General features: G+C 39.8%; 1 protein-coding gene across 3 annotated transcripts in view; it reads left to right on the top strand.

Moving 5' to 3' along the window:
* TMEM98 (transmembrane protein 98) overlaps positions 1 to 22,500 on the top strand; it is a 595,737-nt gene that overhangs the window by 523,620 nt on the left and 49,617 nt on the right. For all 3 annotated transcript variants that reach the window (XM_044055384.1, XM_044055383.1, XM_044055385.1), the window contains exon 5: positions 11,170 to 11,285. In XM_044055384.1, the coding sequence (XP_043911319.1) occupies positions 11,170 to 11,285 (116 nt within the window). The remainder of the gene's footprint in view (positions 1 to 11,169; positions 11,286 to 22,500) is intronic.

Below are 22,500 nucleotides of genomic sequence, written 5' to 3'. Positions count from 1 at the left end.
TATTCTGTGCTGCTATATACCCCCAGTTATCAACTCTCTCATAATAGAAGAAATCCTACACTGGACAAAGGATAACCTACCACAATAAACTATCCTATTAGGTGACCTAAACACCGACTGGACAGCTTGTGATTCCAACAACCCCACTAAGCATATTAATCTATATGGGTTCTCTCAACTCATTGACGAGCCCACAAGGATAGACAAAAAAAATCAAAAAAAAATCTGTTCTTGATTGGACTCCAACCAACTACACCAAGCAAAACTATTATGTAGGTTGCCTCCCAGATGGTCTCAGTGACCATCTCCCCACTTTCCTATTACGCAAACACTCCAACCTACACAAACATATTATTTATAAACTAATACGAGATGACCGCAACCTTACCCCACATTACCTCAATACTGTTCTCAGCCACTGTAACTGGGAACCACTACGGATCATAAGATTAGACCAGGCAATAGATTACTTTAATACTACATTTATTAATGTTCTTAACAGACTCCCCCCCAGTAGGAAAATTAGAGTGAAAGCTAACCTCCTTCAGCTGACCTCCTTCCAGCCGAATTTCTGCAAATTGCAGCGGATGTACTTGCTTACTGTATCTCCATATTAATAAATAGAACCATTACAGAAGGTTCTATCCCATCTCTCTGGAAAGTCTCACGTATTATCCCATTACATAAGGGAGGTAACTCAACTGAACTCTCTAACTTCCGTCCCATAGCTCTACTTTCTCCTTTAGCAAAAATCATGGAAAGATGCATTCATTGGCAACTACTTGATCATCTCCTTCAAAATAATCTATTAGCTGACTGCCAGCATGGCCCGGGGCCCTTCATAGTACCACAACCATGCTCCTATCCTTTTCATATTTATTCATATAGGGTATCTGCCCGACTTACAAGCTGCCTATTTTGGGGTTCCACCTTTAGTTGGAGAACTAGCCCATTTTTCGTTCTGTCGACAGTGCACTGAGTAACCCCTGGGTAATCTGCGACCCTCCTTGGTCAAGATCTCTTGAACAAGGCCAGCTGCCTCATATACCGGGATTTTGTTCCACAGCATAGGAGTCTTTGGTGATAATATCTAAACGTCCTTTAATAACCTGCTCACAGGCTTAAGTCTCCGCTTGTGCTGAGGGCATTTTAGGTGAAGCAGTTCATCAAATCTGGGTTTGATGGCCCGGTCACAAGGTCCCTCTAAACGGTAAGCAACTGAATCTATTCTTCCGCAGCTAAGACAGTTTTAGACCCTTTTTTTTGGGGACTTTGGCCTCTCCACTCTGCAAGTGGGGTCAAATCCAATGGGGATTGTCTCAATCATTGGTCTGATGAGTGATGAGTATAGGGAGACTATGATCTCCCTTGATCTAGATGTGAATCCCTTCATGATAAGGTGGGCAATGTAGAAGGTCTTCCTAACTACTTTAGCAATATGAGTGTCGAATGAAAAGGGTACTGTCAACCTGGGTCCCCAGGTCCCTGATAACTTCTTCTGTGATCAGTGGATTGCCACCTATAGGGAGCTAGGGGTAACCTTGTTTTTCCCCAAGGGTATGACTATGCATTTCTTGGCATTTAACTTTAGGCCATGGCTCTGGCACCAGTTATCCGTTTTTGTGAGACCCTTCTGAAGGATATCTGTGTCAGATGTGTTTTACTACGGCCCAGTTTGCAGTCATCTGCAAACTTTGTCCCATAACCCTCCTGTGTTTGCTGTACTTCAGAAAAGTAGATGCCAAACAAAGTGGGCCCAGGACTGAGCCCTGTGGGACACCACTTGTGACAGGCTTTGAGTCTGACATGGCGCCAGCAACTCTGACCCTGTGGGTTCTGTCACTGGGCCCGTTTGCAACCCATTTTTTGGTGTGTGTGTGTGTGTTATACATTGGTGTGTGTGTGTTATACATTGGTGTGTGTGTGTTATACATTGGTGTGTGTGTGTTATACATTGGTGTGTGTTATAATGCGGCGTGTGTGTTTTATAACGGGTGTGTGTGTGTGTGTGTGTGTGTGTGTGTGTGTGTGTGTGTGTGTGTTATACGTGGGGTGTGTGTGTGTGTTATACGTGGGTGTGTGTGTAAATAGATAACAAGCAGGAGGTTATAAATCAAAGAATGTTGATTTGATAGGTTCAGAGGATAATACTAGGCTCTCAATCTGCAGACTAATAAAAGGCTACCTAATAGCCAGAGGTCAAAATCAAACCCTGTACCTTCTGTCTCTGAGTTAAAGATCTTAACCATTATACCAACCCCTTTACGTGTGCAATAAAATCAGTGTTTGCACAAGGACTGCGTTCTGCTCAGGTTTCCATTGTTGTTTTCTTGCTTTGGATGTTCTCAAGCAAAAGTGATGCAACAGTTTGTCTTATTTGATTAATATTCTAATTAGTAAGTGTAGCATTCAGGAATCTGTGTATAATACTGTAATTATCATATGTGCTGTTGTGTGTTTCTGGTGTGGTGCTTGTCTTCCCTCTAAGTGTACTATTTTATTCAGGAATCTGTGTATAATACTGTAATTATCATATGTGCTGTTGTGTGTTTCTGGTCTGGTGCTTGTCTTCCCTCGGCAGTGGTCGATGGTAGCCTTTTAGGAACAATCCATTATTGCATTTGGTCTGTAGATCTTTTGCCTTCAGGCCTCCCAACGTGCACACTCTTACTGTTATTTAATTAATTATTTTATGTGTTTTGTTTCTTAACCAAGAAAATGGACTGGTCCTTCACTCATCATTTTCAGCTTCAATCCAAGTCACATGGGCAAGGCTCGATGAGTACATGTTAGAGTGGGCGATCAGCTAGTATATTCCTGGGAGGAAGAAGGAAACCGTGGTACTGAAGAAAAGACATACAGACTTAAAAACATGTCGTCTTTACTGAGGCGATAACCAGATAACGGCTGGCATTCATGCACAGACTCAGTAGCCCCCCTCTGTCCCTGCATTTATTCCAAGCCCTAATCACCTGACCAAACCGCCTAACCTCAACCTTCACCAATCACTTACTCAACATCCACTTCAATTACTTACACCACTCCCACTCCTAAACAACACATACTTGATTGACACACCTCCACCCTTTCACCCAACCAACCAAAGAACGATATTACCTCATTCACCTAAATCACCTAACTACCATCACCATAGCATCTCTACCATACAGTCATGCTAACAACACTATCATCCCTGTCACTAGCACTCATAACACTAGCTTTTATCACATCCATACAAACAAACCTATCTCTACACAATAACACATATCACATAACACACATTTCCTCACCCTCACAAACTCACACAAACTTGTTCATCTGCCCTACAATTCTAAATCTTATTACTACACCTTATAAACACAACATTATGATACCAAGACATAACTCTAGAAAAACTCACATAGACCCAGCCCACAAACAACATACATTACAAAGCACATACTGTCATTCATACAGAAACTACTAACCTCTGGTGATATACACCCAAATCCAGGTCCTCTCACACTCAAACAGATATCTGACCCGCTGATTCTTAATATCAGCATAAGAAGTATCACCAACAAAATATCTGAATTGCATGCATTTATAGCCCACTACACCCGACATACTGACAATCATAGAAACATGGCTGAACCCCAGCAACCAAGATGAAAACTTCCTTCCCCAGGTTACAATACCTTAAGATCAGCTAGAGTAGGTAGGAAAGGAGGTGGGGTAGCCATTCTCTTTAAAAACACCCTGAACCTCCAACTCCTCCACACCACACCACCCAAATTTCAAAACGCCGAAGCCCTGTTTACTATCCTTTCCATAAATAACACAAAGAAAATCAATATTTTGTGCTGATATATACCCACAGTTATCAACTCTCTCATAATAGAAGAAATCCTACACTGGACAAAAGATAACCTACCACAATAAACTATCCTATTAGGTGACCTAAACACCGACTGGACAGCTTGTGATTCCAACAACCCCACTAAGCATATTAATCTATATGGGTTCTCTCAACTCATTGATGAGCCCACAAGGATAGACAAAAAAAATCAAAAAAGAATCTGTTCTTGATTGGACTCTAACCAACTACCCCAAGCAAAACTATTATGTAGGTTGCCTCCCAGATGGTCTCAGTGACCATCTCCCCACTTTCCTATTACGCAAACACTCCAACCTACACAAACATATTGTTTATAAACTAATACGAGATGACCGCAACCTTACCCCACATTACCTCAAAACTGTTCTCAGCCACTGTAACTGGGAACCACTACGGATCCTAAGATTAGACCAGACAATAGATTACTTTAATACTACGTTTATTAATGTTCTTAACAGACTCGCCCCCAGTAGGAAAATTAGAGTGAAAGCTAACCTCCTTCAGCTGACCTCCTTCCAGCTGAATTTCTGCAAATTGCAGCGGATGTACTTGCTTACCCTATCTCCATATTAATAAATAGAACCATTACAGAAGGTTCTATCCCATCTCTCTGGAAAGTCTCACATATTATCCCATTACATAAGGGAGGTAACTCAACTTAACTCTCTAACTTCCGTCCCATAGCTCTACTTTCTCCGTTAGCAAAAATCATGGAAAGATGCATTCATCGGCAACTACTTGATCATCTCCTTCAAAATAATCTATTAGCTGACTGCCAGCATGGCTTCAGGCCATTTCATAGTACCACAACCATGCTCCTATCCTTTTCAGACTGTATTAATAAAAATCGTAATAACAACTTGCTCTCCTCAGCTCTCTTTTTAGACCTCTCCAAAGCCTTTGACATGGTGAATCATCACCTAATGTTAGATACACTTACATCACTTTCAATAGACACTCAGACAATCAATAAGTCCTATCTAGAAAACAGACAACAAGCAGTCCTCTGGGACAATAACCTATTGACCCAGCTCCCTATCTCCCTAGGGGTTCCACAGGGCTCTATTCTGGGACCCCTCCTCTTTTCCATTTTTATTAATGATCTGAAAACATCCCTTCCTCAAACCACCTGCATACAACATGCCGATGACTCTACATTAATCTGTGCTGCAGCATCTCATGCTAAACTGCAGTCTAGCACCCAAAAAGTATTTACCTTATAGTTGAAAACTGGTTCTACAAACGCTGTCTCCTCCTAAACCCTAAAAAAACAAAACTCCTACTCTTCACCCCCACCGTAAAGTCTCCCCCCATCAGTTTCTCAGTAGTTTCAAATAATGGCACTGAAATAGTACCTGAAACAACAACTAAACTTTTAGGCGTAATAATCAATCACAATCTTAGTTTTGACTCTCACGTAAACTTAACCATTAAATCAGTCAATAGAAATAATCAATCACAATCTTAGTTTTGACTCTCACATAAACTTAACCATTAAATCAGTCAATAGAAAATTTGGTTTCCTTTATAGGCTAAAAACCTTCCTTACACCTTCTGCCAGGACTACTATCACCCAAACACACCTAATTTTGACCCTTCTCTATGCATCACCAATTTACACTAACCTATCCAAAAATAATCTAAATAAGCTGGCCACCGCTTATAATAACATTGCCAGATTTGCTACTGGTTCCCCATTCCAGACCCACCATTGCCAAAATCTGAAAAAGTTAGGATGGTTGGAACTGCAAAACCAACTTCTTCTTCAACAACTAACTATAACTCAGAAGATCCTGTATCATCCTACAATTACTCCCATCCTCTGTAGCCTTATTAACCCATACAAAAATCTGACAACCCTACGCTCATCTAATAAGGTACTAGTAGCCACCCTTAAACCTAATAACAAATCTGGAGACTGTCTATTTACTAATACCATTGGAAACTCTTGGAACAAGCTTCCTAATAAACTAACATCCCTGACACCCACACCTCTTTTTAAGAAGCAACTAAGAACCTTCCTTACTTCACAGTGGCTATGCACATGTACTAATCCTGACTGATATTTCCTCCTCTTAACCACCACCTTCACATGACCATAACATTCATCTCTCATGCAAAAAAAAAAAACATTTTTATATTTATGTTCTAATATGATCAACTTATACATGTATATATGTTTCTAATTTTGTCTAAGTTTCTCATATGTAACCTATATGTACTTGCATATTCATGTCATTTTGTTTCCTTTTAGGTTATCTACTTAAAGGGGTATCTATGTTTAATTAATTTTTAAATATTATCCTTTTATGTCTTTTACTTACAGATTTGTGTCAATTTGTATAATGCTGTAGTGGAGCTTTTCTCCCCAGGTCTCTACTGAAAATGGACATATATCCAGTTAGAGTAGCCCGGTCAACAAATGTCAAATAAAATAAAAATAAATAAACTATGCACCTTGGCTAAGTAGGGACACTAGAGCCCTACTAAAAGCCAGAGATAAAGCCTGGAAAATCTATAAGAGTGAAAACACCACCAGCACCAAGAAAAACCATCAACAACTTAGAAATCAGGCCAAGGCTGAAACCAAACAAAATTAACAAAACTACTTCCTCAGTGCCCAAAACAAATACTCAAAAAAATCCACAAAAATTCTGTTATTCTATTAACTCCTTACTAAAACTAGGCAAAACCACTACTCCAGCTCCAAACTCTACAGATAGTACTTTAGACATAGCCACTCAATTTAATCACCACTTCACAAAATCCATCCTAGCCCTTTCCAGTCAGTTAACCGATCATAGCCCATCATAGACCCAATCCAATCTATCCAAAATGTATCCCTCCTTTACTGTATCACCTGTCCCCACCTCTACAATTAAGAAACTCCTTCTGAAACTTAAACTCTCCACCCTTGCAGCCAACAACATGCCTGCTACCTACCTAAAAATGGCCAATGACTCTCTATCATACCCCATCTCCATCCTAATCAATCGCTCTATACAGGAATCCTGTATTGCCAAACTTTGGAAAGTATCTTATATTATTCCTCTTCACAAAGGGGGCAACTCCTATGACTTCTCAAACTACCGACTTATTACCATCCTATGCCCCCTGTCTAAAATTCTAGAGAAATGCATCCACTTGCAAGTCATGAAATTCCTGAACACACATCAGCTCCTCTCTACCACACAACATGGCTTCTGCGCACATCACAGCACAGCCACTGGTCTTCTTTCCCTCTCTAATCTAGTTAACCTCCACAGGAACAACAACAAATATACAGCTGACATTTTTTGGACCTCTCAAAGGCATTCGACATGGTCTCTCACTCCATCCTGCTAGATTCTCTAACCTCACTATCTTTCACCCCATCTACCATAGCCTGGTTCAGAAGCTACCTATCTGACAGGCAACAATCTGTCCAATGGCAAAGAGCACTATCCCCGCAACTTCCAACTACCATAGGGGTCCCACAAGGCTCTATACTGGGCTCACTTTTCTTTTCTGTTTTCAAAAACAGCCTTAATAGCTCAACCCAGCATGCCACACTTATTCAATATGCAGATGATTCAACCCTGATCTGCACTGCCTCATCTCCCACCATTCTACAGCAACTAAGCCAGGAAACCTTTAACTCCGTAGAAAGATGGAACTCAGGTATCCAGCTAATGCTAAACCCCATGAAGACAAAACTACTACTGTTTTCCCCTAATAAATCAAAGGCTCCCCCGTCCTTCTCCATCACATCTAAAGATGGCCCCCTCCTTATCCATCACATCTAAAGATGGCACTACCTTCTCCCCTTCTAAGCACACCAAACTTCTAGGCATTGAAATTGACAATGATCTTCACTTTGATATCCACATCTCCCATACCATAAAATTGGTTCACAAAAAAACGGGTGCACTATATAGGCACAAAAACTTTCTCTCACATCAAGCAAGAGTCACCCTTGCCCAGAGTCACCTCCTCTCCACACAACTGTACACAGCACCTATTTTTACCCATATTAGAAAGACTGACCTAGATAAACTAAAATCCTGTTACAAAAAGATAGCTAAGATTGCTACAAACCCCACTTACAGAACACATCACTATGCTGTAATAAAAGAACTAATATGGCTTGAGTTACCTCAACTACTCAAATACCACCAGCTAGTTACTGCTTATAACATCCTCAAGTACCCTGAAAAAAACATTAATATCCAGTCTTCTTACCTACTACACTGCAAATCGGCATCTCCGATCTACTGAAAAATCTCTCCTCTGCATCACCAGGGCAAACAATACTGCAGGATAAAGCACTCTATTCCCACACCGTTGCTAAAAACTGGAAGTCCCTTCCCCATTCTCTGACTACTGCCTCTACCACCCCAGAATTCAAAAACTCCCTCAAATCATGTCTACGTAATACCTGGTTATGCCCCTGTATCACTTAATTTGCCCTCAGTCTTCATCTCCCCCTTCTCTTTCCAACTTCCTAACTACTCACTTTGACCCTTTACAGTTAAAAATCCAGCTACTCTTGCAGGGCTTCTGCTCCTCTCCTTGTCACAACATTATACATCTGCACATTAAATGTAAATTTCTGACTGTTTTCTGCTGGAAAATGCCTAACTTCATCCAATATGTGAGACATAATTTCAGTGTGTGTATGGTTAAATGTCTACTCCACTTTGTATTTTTTACATGATCATTGCACAGCACTGTATATTTTTGTTATATTGTCTCTTTTTGTTGTACCAATGTTCAGAGCTTTTCTTCCTGGGCCTCCGCTGTAAATAGACCTGGTCCAGTCGGAATTTCCCAGTTAACAAATATAAAATAAATAAAATAAATCTCAAAGTTGTGCAAGGGGCTTTTTTTACTGTGTAAGAGTATCCAGATTCATAGCCCTTTTTCTTCACAGTGGAACAGTGAGGGTTTTTGGAGCCACAAGTAAATTTGGTAGCCTGTGGCCAGTACCTATAATAAGTACGCCTTGGACAAAGTTGGTGTGCAAGGATTATTGCAAGGGGAGGTGATTCCCAGACATCCTTGCTACATAAGGTCTGTGCAAAGAAGGCATAATTGTATGATTGTATGAGTTAGTTCACCTGCATGCGCATATGCTTCCCTATGGGAGAGTCTTTTCAGAGTGCCGTACACAGATTATCAATCCATGCAAGTAGTGCATTGTAGTGTGTGTGTGTGTGTGTGTGTGTGTGTGTGTGTGTGTGTGTGTGTGTGTGTGTGTGTGTGTGTGTGTGTGTGTGTGTGTGTGTGTGTGTGTGTGTGTGTGTGTGTGTGTGTGTGTGTGTGCGCGCGCGTGTGTGTGTGTGTGTGTGTGTGTGTGTGTGTGTGTGACAGAGTGAGAGTGTGTGTTTGTCCTAGTCCATATATCTGCCTGTACAAATCTGAGGACAGTGGTGGTGTGCTTCTGTGTTATGCTGTAGATACTCACGGCACTTATAGGATGGTAGAGTGTGCTGGTGAGCGCTTTTCCATGCTTAGCTGCACAGGATGGTAGAATGCACTGGTGAGCGCTTGTCCATGCTTAGCTGCACATGATGATAGAGTGCGCTGGTGAGAGCTTGTCCATGCTTAGATGGACAGGATGGTAGAGTGCGCTGGTGAGTGCTTGTCCATGTTTTGTTGCACAGGATGGTAGAGTGCGCTGGTGAGTGCTTGTCCATGTTTTGTTGCACATGATGGTAGAGTGCGCTGGTGAGCACTTGTCCATGCTGGTCAGCTGCATAATTCTTTATCATGTAAATTGTATTTTAATACAGTGCAGAGTAATGGATGTTGTGCATGTCTATGAAATGCATTAAATCAGAGAAATGTAGCTTACCATGTCTAAGCAAGACAGGTTGTGGTTCTGTGCAGTATCTGCGTGATGGGTTCACTTCCTGCAGCCAGTTGTCACATTCGCTCAAGTGGGATGGGAACCAGGCAGGCTGGTAAGAGCCTTTTGGCACTTTTGTTCCTGCCCAGGAAAGCTCTGCCGCTACAAGCCAGCAGTACACCCAGTCACTGCTAAATGTCAGCGCTCTGTTGCTACAAACCAGCAGTACACCCAGTCACAGCTAAATGTCAGCGCTCTGCCGCTACAAGCCAGCAGTACACCCAGTCACAGCTAAATGTCAGCTCTCTGTCGCTACAAGCCAGCAGTACACCCAGTCACAGCTAAATGTCAGTGCTGTGTCGCTACAAGCCAGCAGTACACCCAGTCACAGCTAAATGTCAGCGCTCTGTTGCTACAAGCCAGCAGTACACCCAGTCACAGCTAAATGTCAGCGCTCTGTCGCTACAAGCCAGCAGTACACCCAGTCACAGCAAAATGTCAGCGCTCTGTCACTACAAGCCAGCAGTACACCCAGTCACAGCTAAATGTCAGTGCTCTGTCGCTACAAGCCAGCAGTACACCCAGTCACAGCTAAATGTTAGCTTAGCAGCCATCCCATGTGATCCAGCTGGCATTGGCCAGTCATGGTCATCCTCACCATTCTGATCTGTCAGATGCCATTAATTAAACATTGCTGGGGTGTGCTCAGTGCTTCCTCATCCTATGTTATCGGCTGGCGGGCTGGTTTGATTGTGTATTTATACATTTGGTAATTGGGTAATTACACTCATCCTGACACCACTTTCAGGCACATCGTAGGTCACATGGCAAACAAAGACTTGAAACTATCTTATAATAGCAATGGAAATGAGCTTTAAATAAACTTCTATCAAATGTGTAAGAACAAGAATATAAAAGCTGACATCAGTGAATACAGTAAAAAAATACAAATAGCAACATATTATGGAAAGATATTAAGTTGCCCGATAGGTATAGTTACAAACTGAAAGGTACCGTAGTATGCTTAGAACAGTTGCCAAGGTTAGTAGTAGAACATATGGAATCAGAGCTCAGAATACATGTCCTTAGATAGGATCCATTTGATTAGATGTGATTGCTAAAGCAGTGACATTGCAAGTTTTTTTGGTGCTGTTCCTAACTGAGTTCTTAAAGTTTTAGAGGGTGGTGGTTGACCTGATCTGTGTACATATTTTTGATCCTTTCTGCTTGGTAAGATATTTTCCTGATGACTGATGTTTCAACAGTTGCAGAAACACACTTTGTACAAAACTACATAAGCAGCAGAAGAAAACTAATAGCATTTTCTGGGCACGCATACATTCCATTCTTACCATACAGCTAGAATTTATTTGATATTTTCCTTTAAACATTATTTTAAAAACATATATAAATGAGTAGAATGCTTGCATATTTGATTACTGGGTTTTCTTTTCCTGTGCAGATTTGTCACACTCTGACTGAGAAACTGGTTGCCATGACTGTGGGTTCAGGAGCAAAGGTGAAATCTCCTGACAGTCTAAGTGATATAATCACTGTAGCAAAGCGAATCAGCCCACGGTGAGTAAATTCCATCCCATGTTCATCATCTTTATAGTTTGTGAGATGTTTATTGCAGACAATTCAAGCACATAGGGATATGCATTAGTGGTGTTGTAAACTGATATCTTTATAACTTTGGTCATCACTTCAGATGTATTACTTGTTTAATTTTGTTCCCCAGGTTAATCCAACGGAACCAGAGTTTTTTTTAACAGGGATGATATCAGAGAAAAGCTGACACACAGAGGCATGTTTATTAATACAGTACTCTTCAACCTAAGCTGCTTGTCATTGAGATATGTTAGAAAACCAGGGTGCCTTCAGAACCCATATAGGCTTGGTAAAGTCCTGTCCCATTTGTTATTTATGTTGGAAGCTGACCAGTCCTTTGCAAAGCACCTGTAGTCTGAGTTTTCTTTTGTTTAGCTCGGATGTTCGATGCTTTGTGCTCAGTGTGTTGCATGTTAGTCTAATGAATCATTGATGATTCAGAGAGCTAGGAGTCATGCAACTTTGCCATCTTGCCTGTCTCATTGTAGGGAGATTGTGGGGGAGCATATCTTGGCATTTGTTCCTGCTGTAGAACCCCCATGGAGAACAGATATACCACAGGAGCACTGTCTTTCAGGGGCTAGGACCTCCTTGAAGGGATTGTCACTTGCAAAAACAAGGAAGGAAAATGCTCCCGCTTTTGCTTCTTGTGAGCTGAGCTCTGGAGCAGTGTTGGGTATGGACAGAGAGGTTAGGGCGTAAAGCAAAACTCCCCTGGTCTTGGATACATGATAGCTCAACTCCCTACTGCTTAGATTCTAACCTTGCAGGAACAAATGGACTGTAGGGATTTTGCCTCCCAGGGGAATGAATAAGTTGTGAGCTGATAGAATGGGGAGGGGAGTAGTGCGTTGTGATCACTGAGGTAAGGGACCAAAAAAAAATGTTGCACAAGAGTAACTGTCACCAGCAGAAGAGCGGACTCTGTTTTATGTGTTTTATGTATGTTTTCTATTAGATGACTCAATTTTATGTGTTTTATGTATGTTTTCCATTAGAGGACTCTGTTTTATGTACGTTTTCCATTAGAGGACTCTATTTTATGTGTTTTATGTACGTTTTCCATTAGAGGATTCTATTTTATGTTTTCCATTAGAGGATTCTATTTTATGTGTTTTATGTACATTTTCCGTTATAGGACTCTATTTTATGTGTTTTATGTACATTTTCCATTAGATGATTCTATTTTATGTGTTTTATGTACGTTTTCCATTATACAGGGACAGTAGTACTGAGTAGTACAAAACTAAGTACAATCATACAGTGGTAGGAGTAAAGATCTGCTTAAGTAAGATTTTTTTAGGGACACTGAAGATCTTCTTAGATTACACCTGGAGGAAACAACAACTTTAGGTCCAGTTTTAGTGTTTAGAATGTGTACATTATGTTTTACTTTGAATTTGTACTGAGGTTACTTCAGCTTAAATGATACCCTTAAACAGTCTGTGCTATGAGTCTGTATGTATGAACACTTGAAACAAATTCTTCGAGCTGTGCCCACATAAGGACAAATGCGTATACTTCTGCTGTGGTCCTCTGTTTCCTCTCAGTCTTTCTGCCACCATCCTGGATATGAGGACACTGCTTAGGATTCTGTCTATAAATTATAAGTTCCTGTACAGATGACACTCCCTGACTCTGTCAAGGTACACACCATAATACTGAATCTTCAAGGAAGATGTCATCTGTGAATGAAGGGGCACCCACTTAATTATGGCAGCGGTTAATGTTAGCTTTAAGAAGTTTAATCTGTACATCAACTGAAGGCATCTCTTCACTATATCTTTTGTTAATTCCAGTTGTAAGAGTGGTGGTACCCTTAATCTCTGCCACATTTAATAGCCAGGTAAGGGTTAAGGGAAGCTGCCAGAAAATACAGTATAATGTCCTAAGTAAGCTCCAGAACCACATAAATCTTATTAAGAAAAAAGCATATGCTTTCATATCACAAAACACTTCATCACATTTAATCAGAGCTGAACTGAGGTGGGCTACCAGCCAAAACTCTGAGCTGAGATAGGAGACGACTAGAGGCTTCTGAGCTTCCCAAAAACCACAAATTGCTTGTTTTTTTTTGTTTTGTTTTGTTTTTTTTGCCTGATACTATTTACTGCATTTTTTGTGTTCTACTTATTTAATTCTGTATTTTAATACTGTAAACTAAACTGCAGTGTTTGTACTACATTTGCCTGCCTTACTGTGCCTGTTAAATCGTATTATGTTGCTGTTTTCACTGTTTGCAAAGTGATTGTTGCTACTTTTCACTGTTTGCAAAGCATCTATTTGGTTTGTTCTGTTTTTCCCACCAAGCAGTGTCTTAAATAACTGATTTGTTTCCTGTTTAAAGCATTCTGTTTTGTTTTCTTGCGCTTTTCTACTGTTCAAAACATTTTAGTGTCTCACTGCTGTTTAAAACATTTTTAGTGTTTCCTGCCTTGAATTAGTGTAGCTAGTAGCTGTAACATAATCCAGACATATGCTAGCTGCATCTCCGTCTGTTTGTAGTGGGTGTTGTATTCTGAGCACATTTTCCAAGCCATCTTTGATTGGAAGGAGCCCTTCTGCACCCTTATGAGACAAGTGTGCTGACTCGAACCTATCTGGTGGAGGGTGATTGGTCTATGGCTTGGAGTAAGCCCCCTGATTGTTTTTTGTTTTTTTTTTCAGTTTTTAAAGTTTTTTTTTCAGTTTTTAGCTTCTGGTATTTAAGCCCCACATTTGAGCGGGTTTCTGCTTGTTTGCATGTCACGCAGCACCGATAATTTTGACAATTCTTCCATTAGATACAGCTGTAGTACATTAGTGTAGTCCTCATCTTTAGTACATCTCCGGTCTAAGAAGTATTGTTAGTGAGCTGTGACCTGTTAAACTACCAGCCAAAAATCCCATCAGAAGCACCCATCTACAGAGCACCCCCTAGATCAGTCCTGAAAGCACCCCCCTTTGTGATTACAATTCTTCAAACCTATCATTATGGACAGTTGGACCACCCGTGTTTCTCCTGCCAGCCTTGTTGAGTTGGGTCTCCTGAGGCAGCGTAGCAACGGTTTCATGTACACCGACCACCTCTCAACCTCTTAGAGGAAGACATCTGGACAAAGCTATAAATAAAAGTGTGACACAGACCCAAAAATAGGGACAATTTTTAAATATTGCTTTTACAGACTTGATAGAATAACAGGTTTTTGCATTAACATGAATTTTCTGAAGGGTATGAAGTCTGAAGCTCAAATGTCTGTCATCATTTTCTAACTTTCATCTTTTCTTCATAATTGCCAGAAAACTACAAATTTATGAAAAGTAGACCAAAATATGAGTAAAAAATCTGGACATTCTGCGAAAATCTTTACAGTTGACAGGTAGTCACTGACAACCCTGTACTAATAATTCAGTCTAGTATAGAGTGCAAGAGATGTAGCTACACCCTGAATCTTGAATCCCTGCTCTCTCGTACTTCAAACAGCAACACTGACTCACCCACCACTGCTCATACACATAGGACACACCCAACACATAAATCAACATATGCAGAGATTCTCTCAAAAATCTTACCAAAATATAAGAACTCTCCAAAACAAAAGACTGCTACAATGAACACAGTTTCTACAGCATCCAAGACACATAGCAACACCAGTGTCTCACCTATGAAACCCTTAAACATTCAAAAATAAATTATTTTCATTGGAGACTCCATAGTGATACACACGGATGTCCCACTCCCCAGGTTTGTTAAGAAGAAAATCACAGTCAGTTGGCTGTCCGGTGCCAGGATTGGTCAGATCACACTTGCACTTAGGTCTCTCAGTAAGAAGTACCATTATGACTCTGTCGTAGCTCATGTTGGAGTGAACGACCTGAAATGTACCTCACTTGACTATATGAAGAGACATGATTGAGCTCTCTGAGTATGTGTCCGAGGCAGTTATGTCCCTTGCCTTGAGCAGCATATTGCCATCACCTAGAATGATGTCACGGTATAAACAAAAAATGATCAATTTCAATAACTGGTTTAGTTTTTGGCATCATTCAAAGGGGATCCAGTTTCTGTCATCCTGGGATGACATGGTTGACAAACCTCACTGCTTTGACAGAGACAGTTTGCACCTGGCACCACTAGGCTTTCAGCTGCTAGCAAAGGCTCTTGCCTCCCCCATAGTGCCTTTTTTATGCAAGGTCTCAAAAACAAAGTTACTGATCTGAAAATTGGCAACCATAACAAAATAAGTGTTATGCTGCTAAACACTAGGTGCCAAAAACTGCACACCCTGAAACCCTGAAAGCACTTCTGTCACTGGAGGATGTAGATATCTGTGCAGTCACAGAAACCTGGTTCAAGGCCTCAGAGAGTACCCTGGCTGTGCACAGCTACAATGACTTCCACACTTTAAACCATAAAATGAACATGTGAGACCCCAAGAAGGTAGTGTTTCTGTCTATATTAGGGATAAATTCATCTCCTGACTAGTTTGATTGGACAACTCCATAGAGTTACTCCAAGTTCAGATAACTGTGGGTGAGACCCCATTCAAGTCATAGCTAGTTATAGATCTGCCTCCATGGATCATGGTGGGCAAGAGGCCTACTTGACCAAACTGGAGTCAGTACAAATATTGCCAACCACCGTGGTCATGGAGAGTTTCAATTATCCCACCGTCAACTGGGAGACCTACTCTAGTCCTAACTCACTAGTGCAAAAGTTCCTTGACTTTGTTAACTCAAATGCCCTGGAAGAAATTGTTTAAATCCCAACAAGAGGAACAAACATACTAGATCTGTTCCTCACTAACATGACAAGCAGATGCACCACAGCAACTGTCAGACCATCATTAGTCAAATCTGACCCCAAATCAGTCGTCTTTGAACTGGCACTAACACCAGAACTCATAAAGGGTGAAGTCAGACTAAAAAACTTCACCAAAGCAAACTATACCCTCCTAGGAGAAGGTATAAATGCCTTCCAAGCTCCACCCACAGCTGGAAGTATTAACTACACAAAAGCGTATGCTAAAGCCCTGTAAAATCACTTGTATAAGTGTATAGACTCGTCTGTTCCAGAGAGAGTCAAAGCCGGAGCCCCAAGTAAAAACAAGCCTTCCATTGTGGACATCCAACATCAACAAACTTTACAACAAATGCAAAAAGTTGCTGACTATGAAAAATAAGGTGAGGCCCCAAAATAGAAAAGCATCCTCCTCAGCCTCGACAGGCAAATAAGACAACATGTCAATCCTCTAAGAGTAATTTTATTGTTATTGTTATTGCCCATGCATCACATAATAACACTGTCTAGTAACTGCATAACTGCATAACCAAATTGTAGATGCAGTCCCCTCCATGCTCTAATATGAAACTCAGTAACTCCCACTGCAGCAATGTTAAATGCAGTCTCATAATTTTCTGCTACAAACTCAGTAACTCCCACTGCTGAAAGGATTAATGCAGTCTCCTATTGATCTTCTACAAACTCAGGAACTCCCACTATAAAATGTAATCCCCTTTCGGACTAACTCTTAACTCTTGTCTTCCTACTACTATAATCATCTTTAACCACTATCTGCTTGTTTTTCTATTATACTCAGAAAAACCTGTTTATCATAACTGGAAGCTGATTTAAAAACAAGTGCATTCTTAATGTTAGTGTTTGCTGAGCTGTATTGCAAAATAAGGTGTGCATAAATATGCTTATTATGTTTATTATTAATCTTAAATAATGTTTATCATAACTGGAAGCTGATTTAAAAACAAGTGCATTTTTAATATGTGTTTGTTGAGCTGTATTGCAAAATAAGGTGTGCATAAGTATGCTTATTATGTTTATTATTAATCATAAATAATGTAGAACATTACCTACAGTATACATCTATCATTTCTGTATACATATTTGGAGCTTTTCTCACTGGGCCTCCGCTGCAAATGGACTCACGTCCAGTCGGACTATCCCGGTTAACAAATGTAAAATAAAATAAAATAAAATACATTTTGAGGAAAACTTAGCAATCACAGCCAAGGATAACCATAAGGCCTTTTACATCTATGTATGTAGCCTAAATGGTAGGACCCAAGCATGTGCCGAACCAGTGACTAACGGTATCACACACTCTGATCCCACAGAGATAGCAAACCTGCTAGTGGACAGATTTGGTGAAAATTTCACTCCCTTATCCCCTGCAAACTTATCACAAACCTGTCCCCCAACTCCCCCCATCTTACACATCTGAAGAGCAGGTCATTAAAGCCTTGTCTAAGGCAAAAAACGCAGCCTCTATGGGACCAGATGGCATCCTGGGCTGTCTTCTAAACAAAGTAAAACATGAACTAGCATCACCATTATGTACCGTATTCAATCACAGCGTAACCACAGGCTTTGTTCCTGCAGAATGGAGAACAGCAACAGTTATTCCCCTCCACAAAGGTAACTTAGAAACAGACCCAGGGAATTATAGACCCATAAGTCTGACCAGCCTCATGTGTAAAGCCGTGGAACATATCATCATGGACATCATAAGTAAAGACATAGGTGACTTCCAAACTCTAGATCTGACCCAATTCAGCTTCATCAAGGGCAGATCCTGCCTGTTAAACCTAGTGGATTTCTTCAAAAATGTGACCAGGGTGAATGACAAGGGCAAATCTGTCCACAAGCATACCTTGACTTGGCAAAGGCCTTTCAGACAATCCCATACGCAGGCATTACCGATAAACATGGCAAACTAAAAGTAAACTCCTTTGTTATAAGATGAGTTACCAACTGGCTCACAAACAGTCATACTCTATCAAAGTGGCTGACTCCACATCACCCAGCAAACCTGTCACCAGCGGGGTGCCACAAGGATCAGTGCTGGGCCCCCTACTGTTTGGTGTATAGTTCTCAGAAGTTCAGGCCAAAACTTAGGGGCTGTGGCTGACCAAGTTTGCGGACAACTGCTAACTGTGTGCAATTATTGAATCCCCAAATGATGTCATTATATTTTAAGGGGGGGTCTTACGCAGACAAACAACTGGTGTCTTAGTCATGGTTTCAAACCGAATGTAAAGAAATGCATCATCATTCCCTTCGGTTAAAACAATGTCCCTTCACACCATCAAATTAACAACAATACTCTGTGTGTCAGTGAAGTGGTAAGAGATCTGAGATCACAAGTAGACTTCAACTTTAACTTTGTCCACCATGTGTCTACTGTAGTAAGGAAGACTTTCTGTGTAGCACAGTTGATTAGCAAAGGCATCATTTATAGAGAAAAGGAGGTTATAACCCCACTATACTCATCACTTATCAGGCCCATAATTGAGTATAATGCCCTTTTGGCATGTGCCATACAAAGAATCTACTGCAATTGGAGAGACCTCAGAGGTTTCTAACTAAGAAGATCAAGGGACTCCAGCACATGCCTTACAAGTACCGAGTAAAGTCCCTCTTACTGTACAAGGCATCATATAGCCTCCTTAGGGGAGACTTATGTCTGGCTTACAAAGCAATCTCTGACCCAAACCTAATGAGTTTGCTGTATGTCCGTAAATCAAACAGGACAAAAGCTATCTGTTCCAGGGACCTAAATATGGCCTGCAACTTGAACAGGACATGCTGGAGGGACAGTTTTGTCTCCCAACAACTGCTGCATCTTTGGAACAGGCTACCAATTCATGTGAAACAGAGCACCTCTATGACACTATTCAAGAGGAACCTGGATGAGTGAATGGAGAACCGTAAATTCTTACCGAGGATAGCACCCACAACCCTCCTGGACATCAGCAGTCATTACTAAATAAAATCCTGGGTATTGACTAGAGAAGCTATGTTATTACACTGGGATGAAACGGCTTGGCTTGAAATGACCTTGGGTCCATAGCCTAGTAACCTCCTATGATCCTATGATCAGTTGTATAAAATCAAGTTAATGGAATAGAGTATAGATAGCAGTCACCTGATCATACTAACAAATCCTGGGTCTATATTAAAACCACAAAAGCTTACAAACGCGAATACAAGTACATCGACACATAAATGTCGAAGTACAACAAGAGCGAAATATGTAATCGGCGAAAATCAGAACGCCAAATGTATTTTCTTGGCCAGCAGGGTGATCATGGGGATAAGGAAATATATCCCTTTCCCCACAGTAGTGCGATCTTGGAGTTAGTATATTAAAGTAGGGGGGTGTGGGGGGGCGTAGGGGGCTTGCCCCCCTGCAAAAGTGTGTGTATTAAAGTTTTAGTTAGGTTTTCCTTACCTGTATGGCGCTGTTGTTTTACGAAATATGTTCGGCATTGAAAATTTCGCCAGTTACGTATTTCGCTCTTGTTGTACTTCGATGTTTATGTGTCGATGTATTTGTATTCATGTTTGTGAGCTTTCATGGTTTTAATGTAGAACCCAAATCCTTAGAGTTCACTTTTACAGACATTCAGATGCTTTGACATTTAATTAAACTTTGCAAACCTGCAACTAAAATACACAGGCTGGTAGATTTTCCAAGTTGTTGTTAGGTGGTTGTAGTTAATTGTTATACATCTTCTATACTACTAAACCTCTGCTTTATTTATTTAGTTTTATGTACTTACCTAAAAAAATACAATAAAAGAATCTCTGCAAATTATATCAAAGCCATTTAACATCAAATAATGTTTAGTCATCTAATACAGACTTTTTTCTAAGCAAACAACAATACAACATCAAGTATGCACAATTCTTACAAAAATGTGACTGTAATTAACAACTCAAAACATTTTCAGTTACTCATTCTCAGTGGAATTAAGTTATGTATAGAATTATTAACTTCAGAAGTAATTCTGTCTTTTAGGAACTGTCTTCTTAAATATTCTGACCTTCTTAACTTCAATTTATTTGGTTATCCCCATTTTCAGTAGCTGGAAGAATTAAGTTAAGAGGTGCTTTGCTCTTTCTCCAGTTCCTAGTATTAACCCCCTCCCCCGTTGCTATAATGAGACAGAAGATTCAAAGTGGATTGGACTGAATGATCTTGGACAAAGAAGCATTAAATAACATGTTCTTTACAAATCAAAATATTATCATTCCATAATGTTTGTATAAAATGATTAACACTGAAATTAACCAAATGGGATATGTTAGTTCGGCCAACAAAAAGGAAAGTGGCTAGGCTTAAAATGGCCCAGAAGAACAGCAAGCTTAGTACTTACTTTTGAAGATCTTCCCAGTATATTTAGCAGAAGTGCATACTAATATAATATGCTGGCAGTTTGCTTCTAATTTAAATCTCCGGTAGTATGACTGAGCATTCCTACAAACCTTGGCAATCCTGTCAGGAGAAAGAAAGGCTCTGTGTACACACTCCCAAGTATAAATCTTCCCTAATTGTACTTATGAAGTATTTCCAGGATCTCAAAATTACATTTTTATCAGAATTTGAAAAATGATGTTGATCATTTTAAAAAATGACTAGCCAAAACGTATCATTAATGTTCTCACTGTATGCTAAAATGATTTTATATAAATTAGGTAAAACTGATTTATTTTCAAAGATAAACTAGCACAGATGTTCTATACAATTTTGTGTTTTTTGAGACTTGAACTTAAAAAAATTGCTGTGCCTGTAAAAATACCCAGTCATCTTGAACTAGTCCAAAATCGGATATTAACTCATTCATACCTTTTAGGTTTCTATATTGAAAACAATTGTACCACTCTATAAAATTATTGTCCTTCCATCAAGTTACATTATATTGATTTACTCCTCCTATTAATCCCTCAGTGACACAGAAAGGAAAGATTAAACATAGTCAGTTTTTCAGTTCAATATGTTTATATATAAAAATGTTAATTTTAATATTATTTACATATTGTGGATTTTTTATATTGGTTCAGTGGTAGCGTTGTTGCCTCACAGCAAGAGGTTCTCCAGTTCAAATCTCGGCTGGAGCGCCTTCTGTGTGGAGTCTGCATGTCCTCCTGGCGATCGAGTGCCATTCGAAAGACGAGCATAGAATGGGCGTGCCTTCATTGAAGGTTGGGCGTCGAGCTGGCACCTCAGCACCCGCAAAAAAATCTACTGCCAATCATTAGTGGACCGGAGATCCGCTGTGACGACCCCTAACCGGGAAAAGCCGAAAGAAGAACATTACATTATATTATATTATATTATATTATATTATATTATATTATATTATATTAAAAATAATTGCATATCATAAACCATTTATTAAAAATAAGTCCAAAGTGTTCTGTGTAATTTTCATTTTTGGAGAGTCCAAACAGGGATGCTTGAAACAATTTCCAATTAGCTGTGTAATTACTATCTACCTAGTGTATAATCATTTTCAAAAGAGCTGCAATTGAATAGATTTCCATATAAAGCAATTTAGTACCCCTCTTTCCCAAGTTTTGCTGTGTGTGTGTGTGTGTGTGTGTGTGTGTGTGTGTGTGTGTGTGTGTGTGTGTGTGTGTTTGTGTGTATATATATATATATATATATATATATATATATATATATATATATATATGTAAGCTAGTTTAGATTTACTTGGAAACCAAAGAAATCTAGGAATACTGTTATTTATTATTTTTAGATGAGCTCTGCCATAAATAAATTTGGGAAGAACTACCATTTTTATAAATTGTGATCTTTTCTCAAAGTTAAAAATAATTTATTCCATTTATCGAATAAGTCATTCATCTGCTCAGTACAATTCCCAAAGTTCATATCTCTAGTGTTCATCCAATTCCTTTTTATAGTTATGGATAGATTATATATTCCTATTAATACTAAATTCATTAAAGAATGAAGTGTTCTAATTGCTGTTTAGTGCAATAGCATAAGATTAATTTTCATTGAATGACATACCTCAGCTTAGTTCCAATTCCGCAGTCAGTTTCTCCAGTTCAGTCATGGAGATCCTGATATGAATGAGTGTTAACATAATTTCATCTGCACTTTTTGATTCATAACTTCTGCCTACTCAGTGCCCCTAATTATACTGGTTTGATTCTGATTGTTTACTAGACAGCTTGAAAACTGTTTCTCAGACGTCTGTTTTTTTAAGATACTTATCTGTTTAAAAGAGGATTGAGAGACGGTTTACAGGCTGCCTAATAAATGGTCAGTATTGGGATGCTTAATCACAGCTTATGACAGCTTGTAAGCTGTCAATTTGTTTAAAGATCTGGGGGAGGGCCAATGGCTGCGCTGCTCAGCACACAAGATCTTTA

The sequence above is a fragment of the Protopterus annectens genome, chromosome 13.part0, assembly GCF_019279795.1.
Source record: "Protopterus annectens isolate FY-2018-M chromosome 13.part0, PAN1.0, whole genome shotgun sequence".
Classification (NCBI taxonomy): Eukaryota; Metazoa; Chordata; order Ceratodontiformes; family Protopteridae; genus Protopterus; species Protopterus annectens.
The sequence above is the reverse complement of the archived record's forward strand: the minus strand, read 5'-3'. Positions and strand labels throughout refer to the sequence as shown.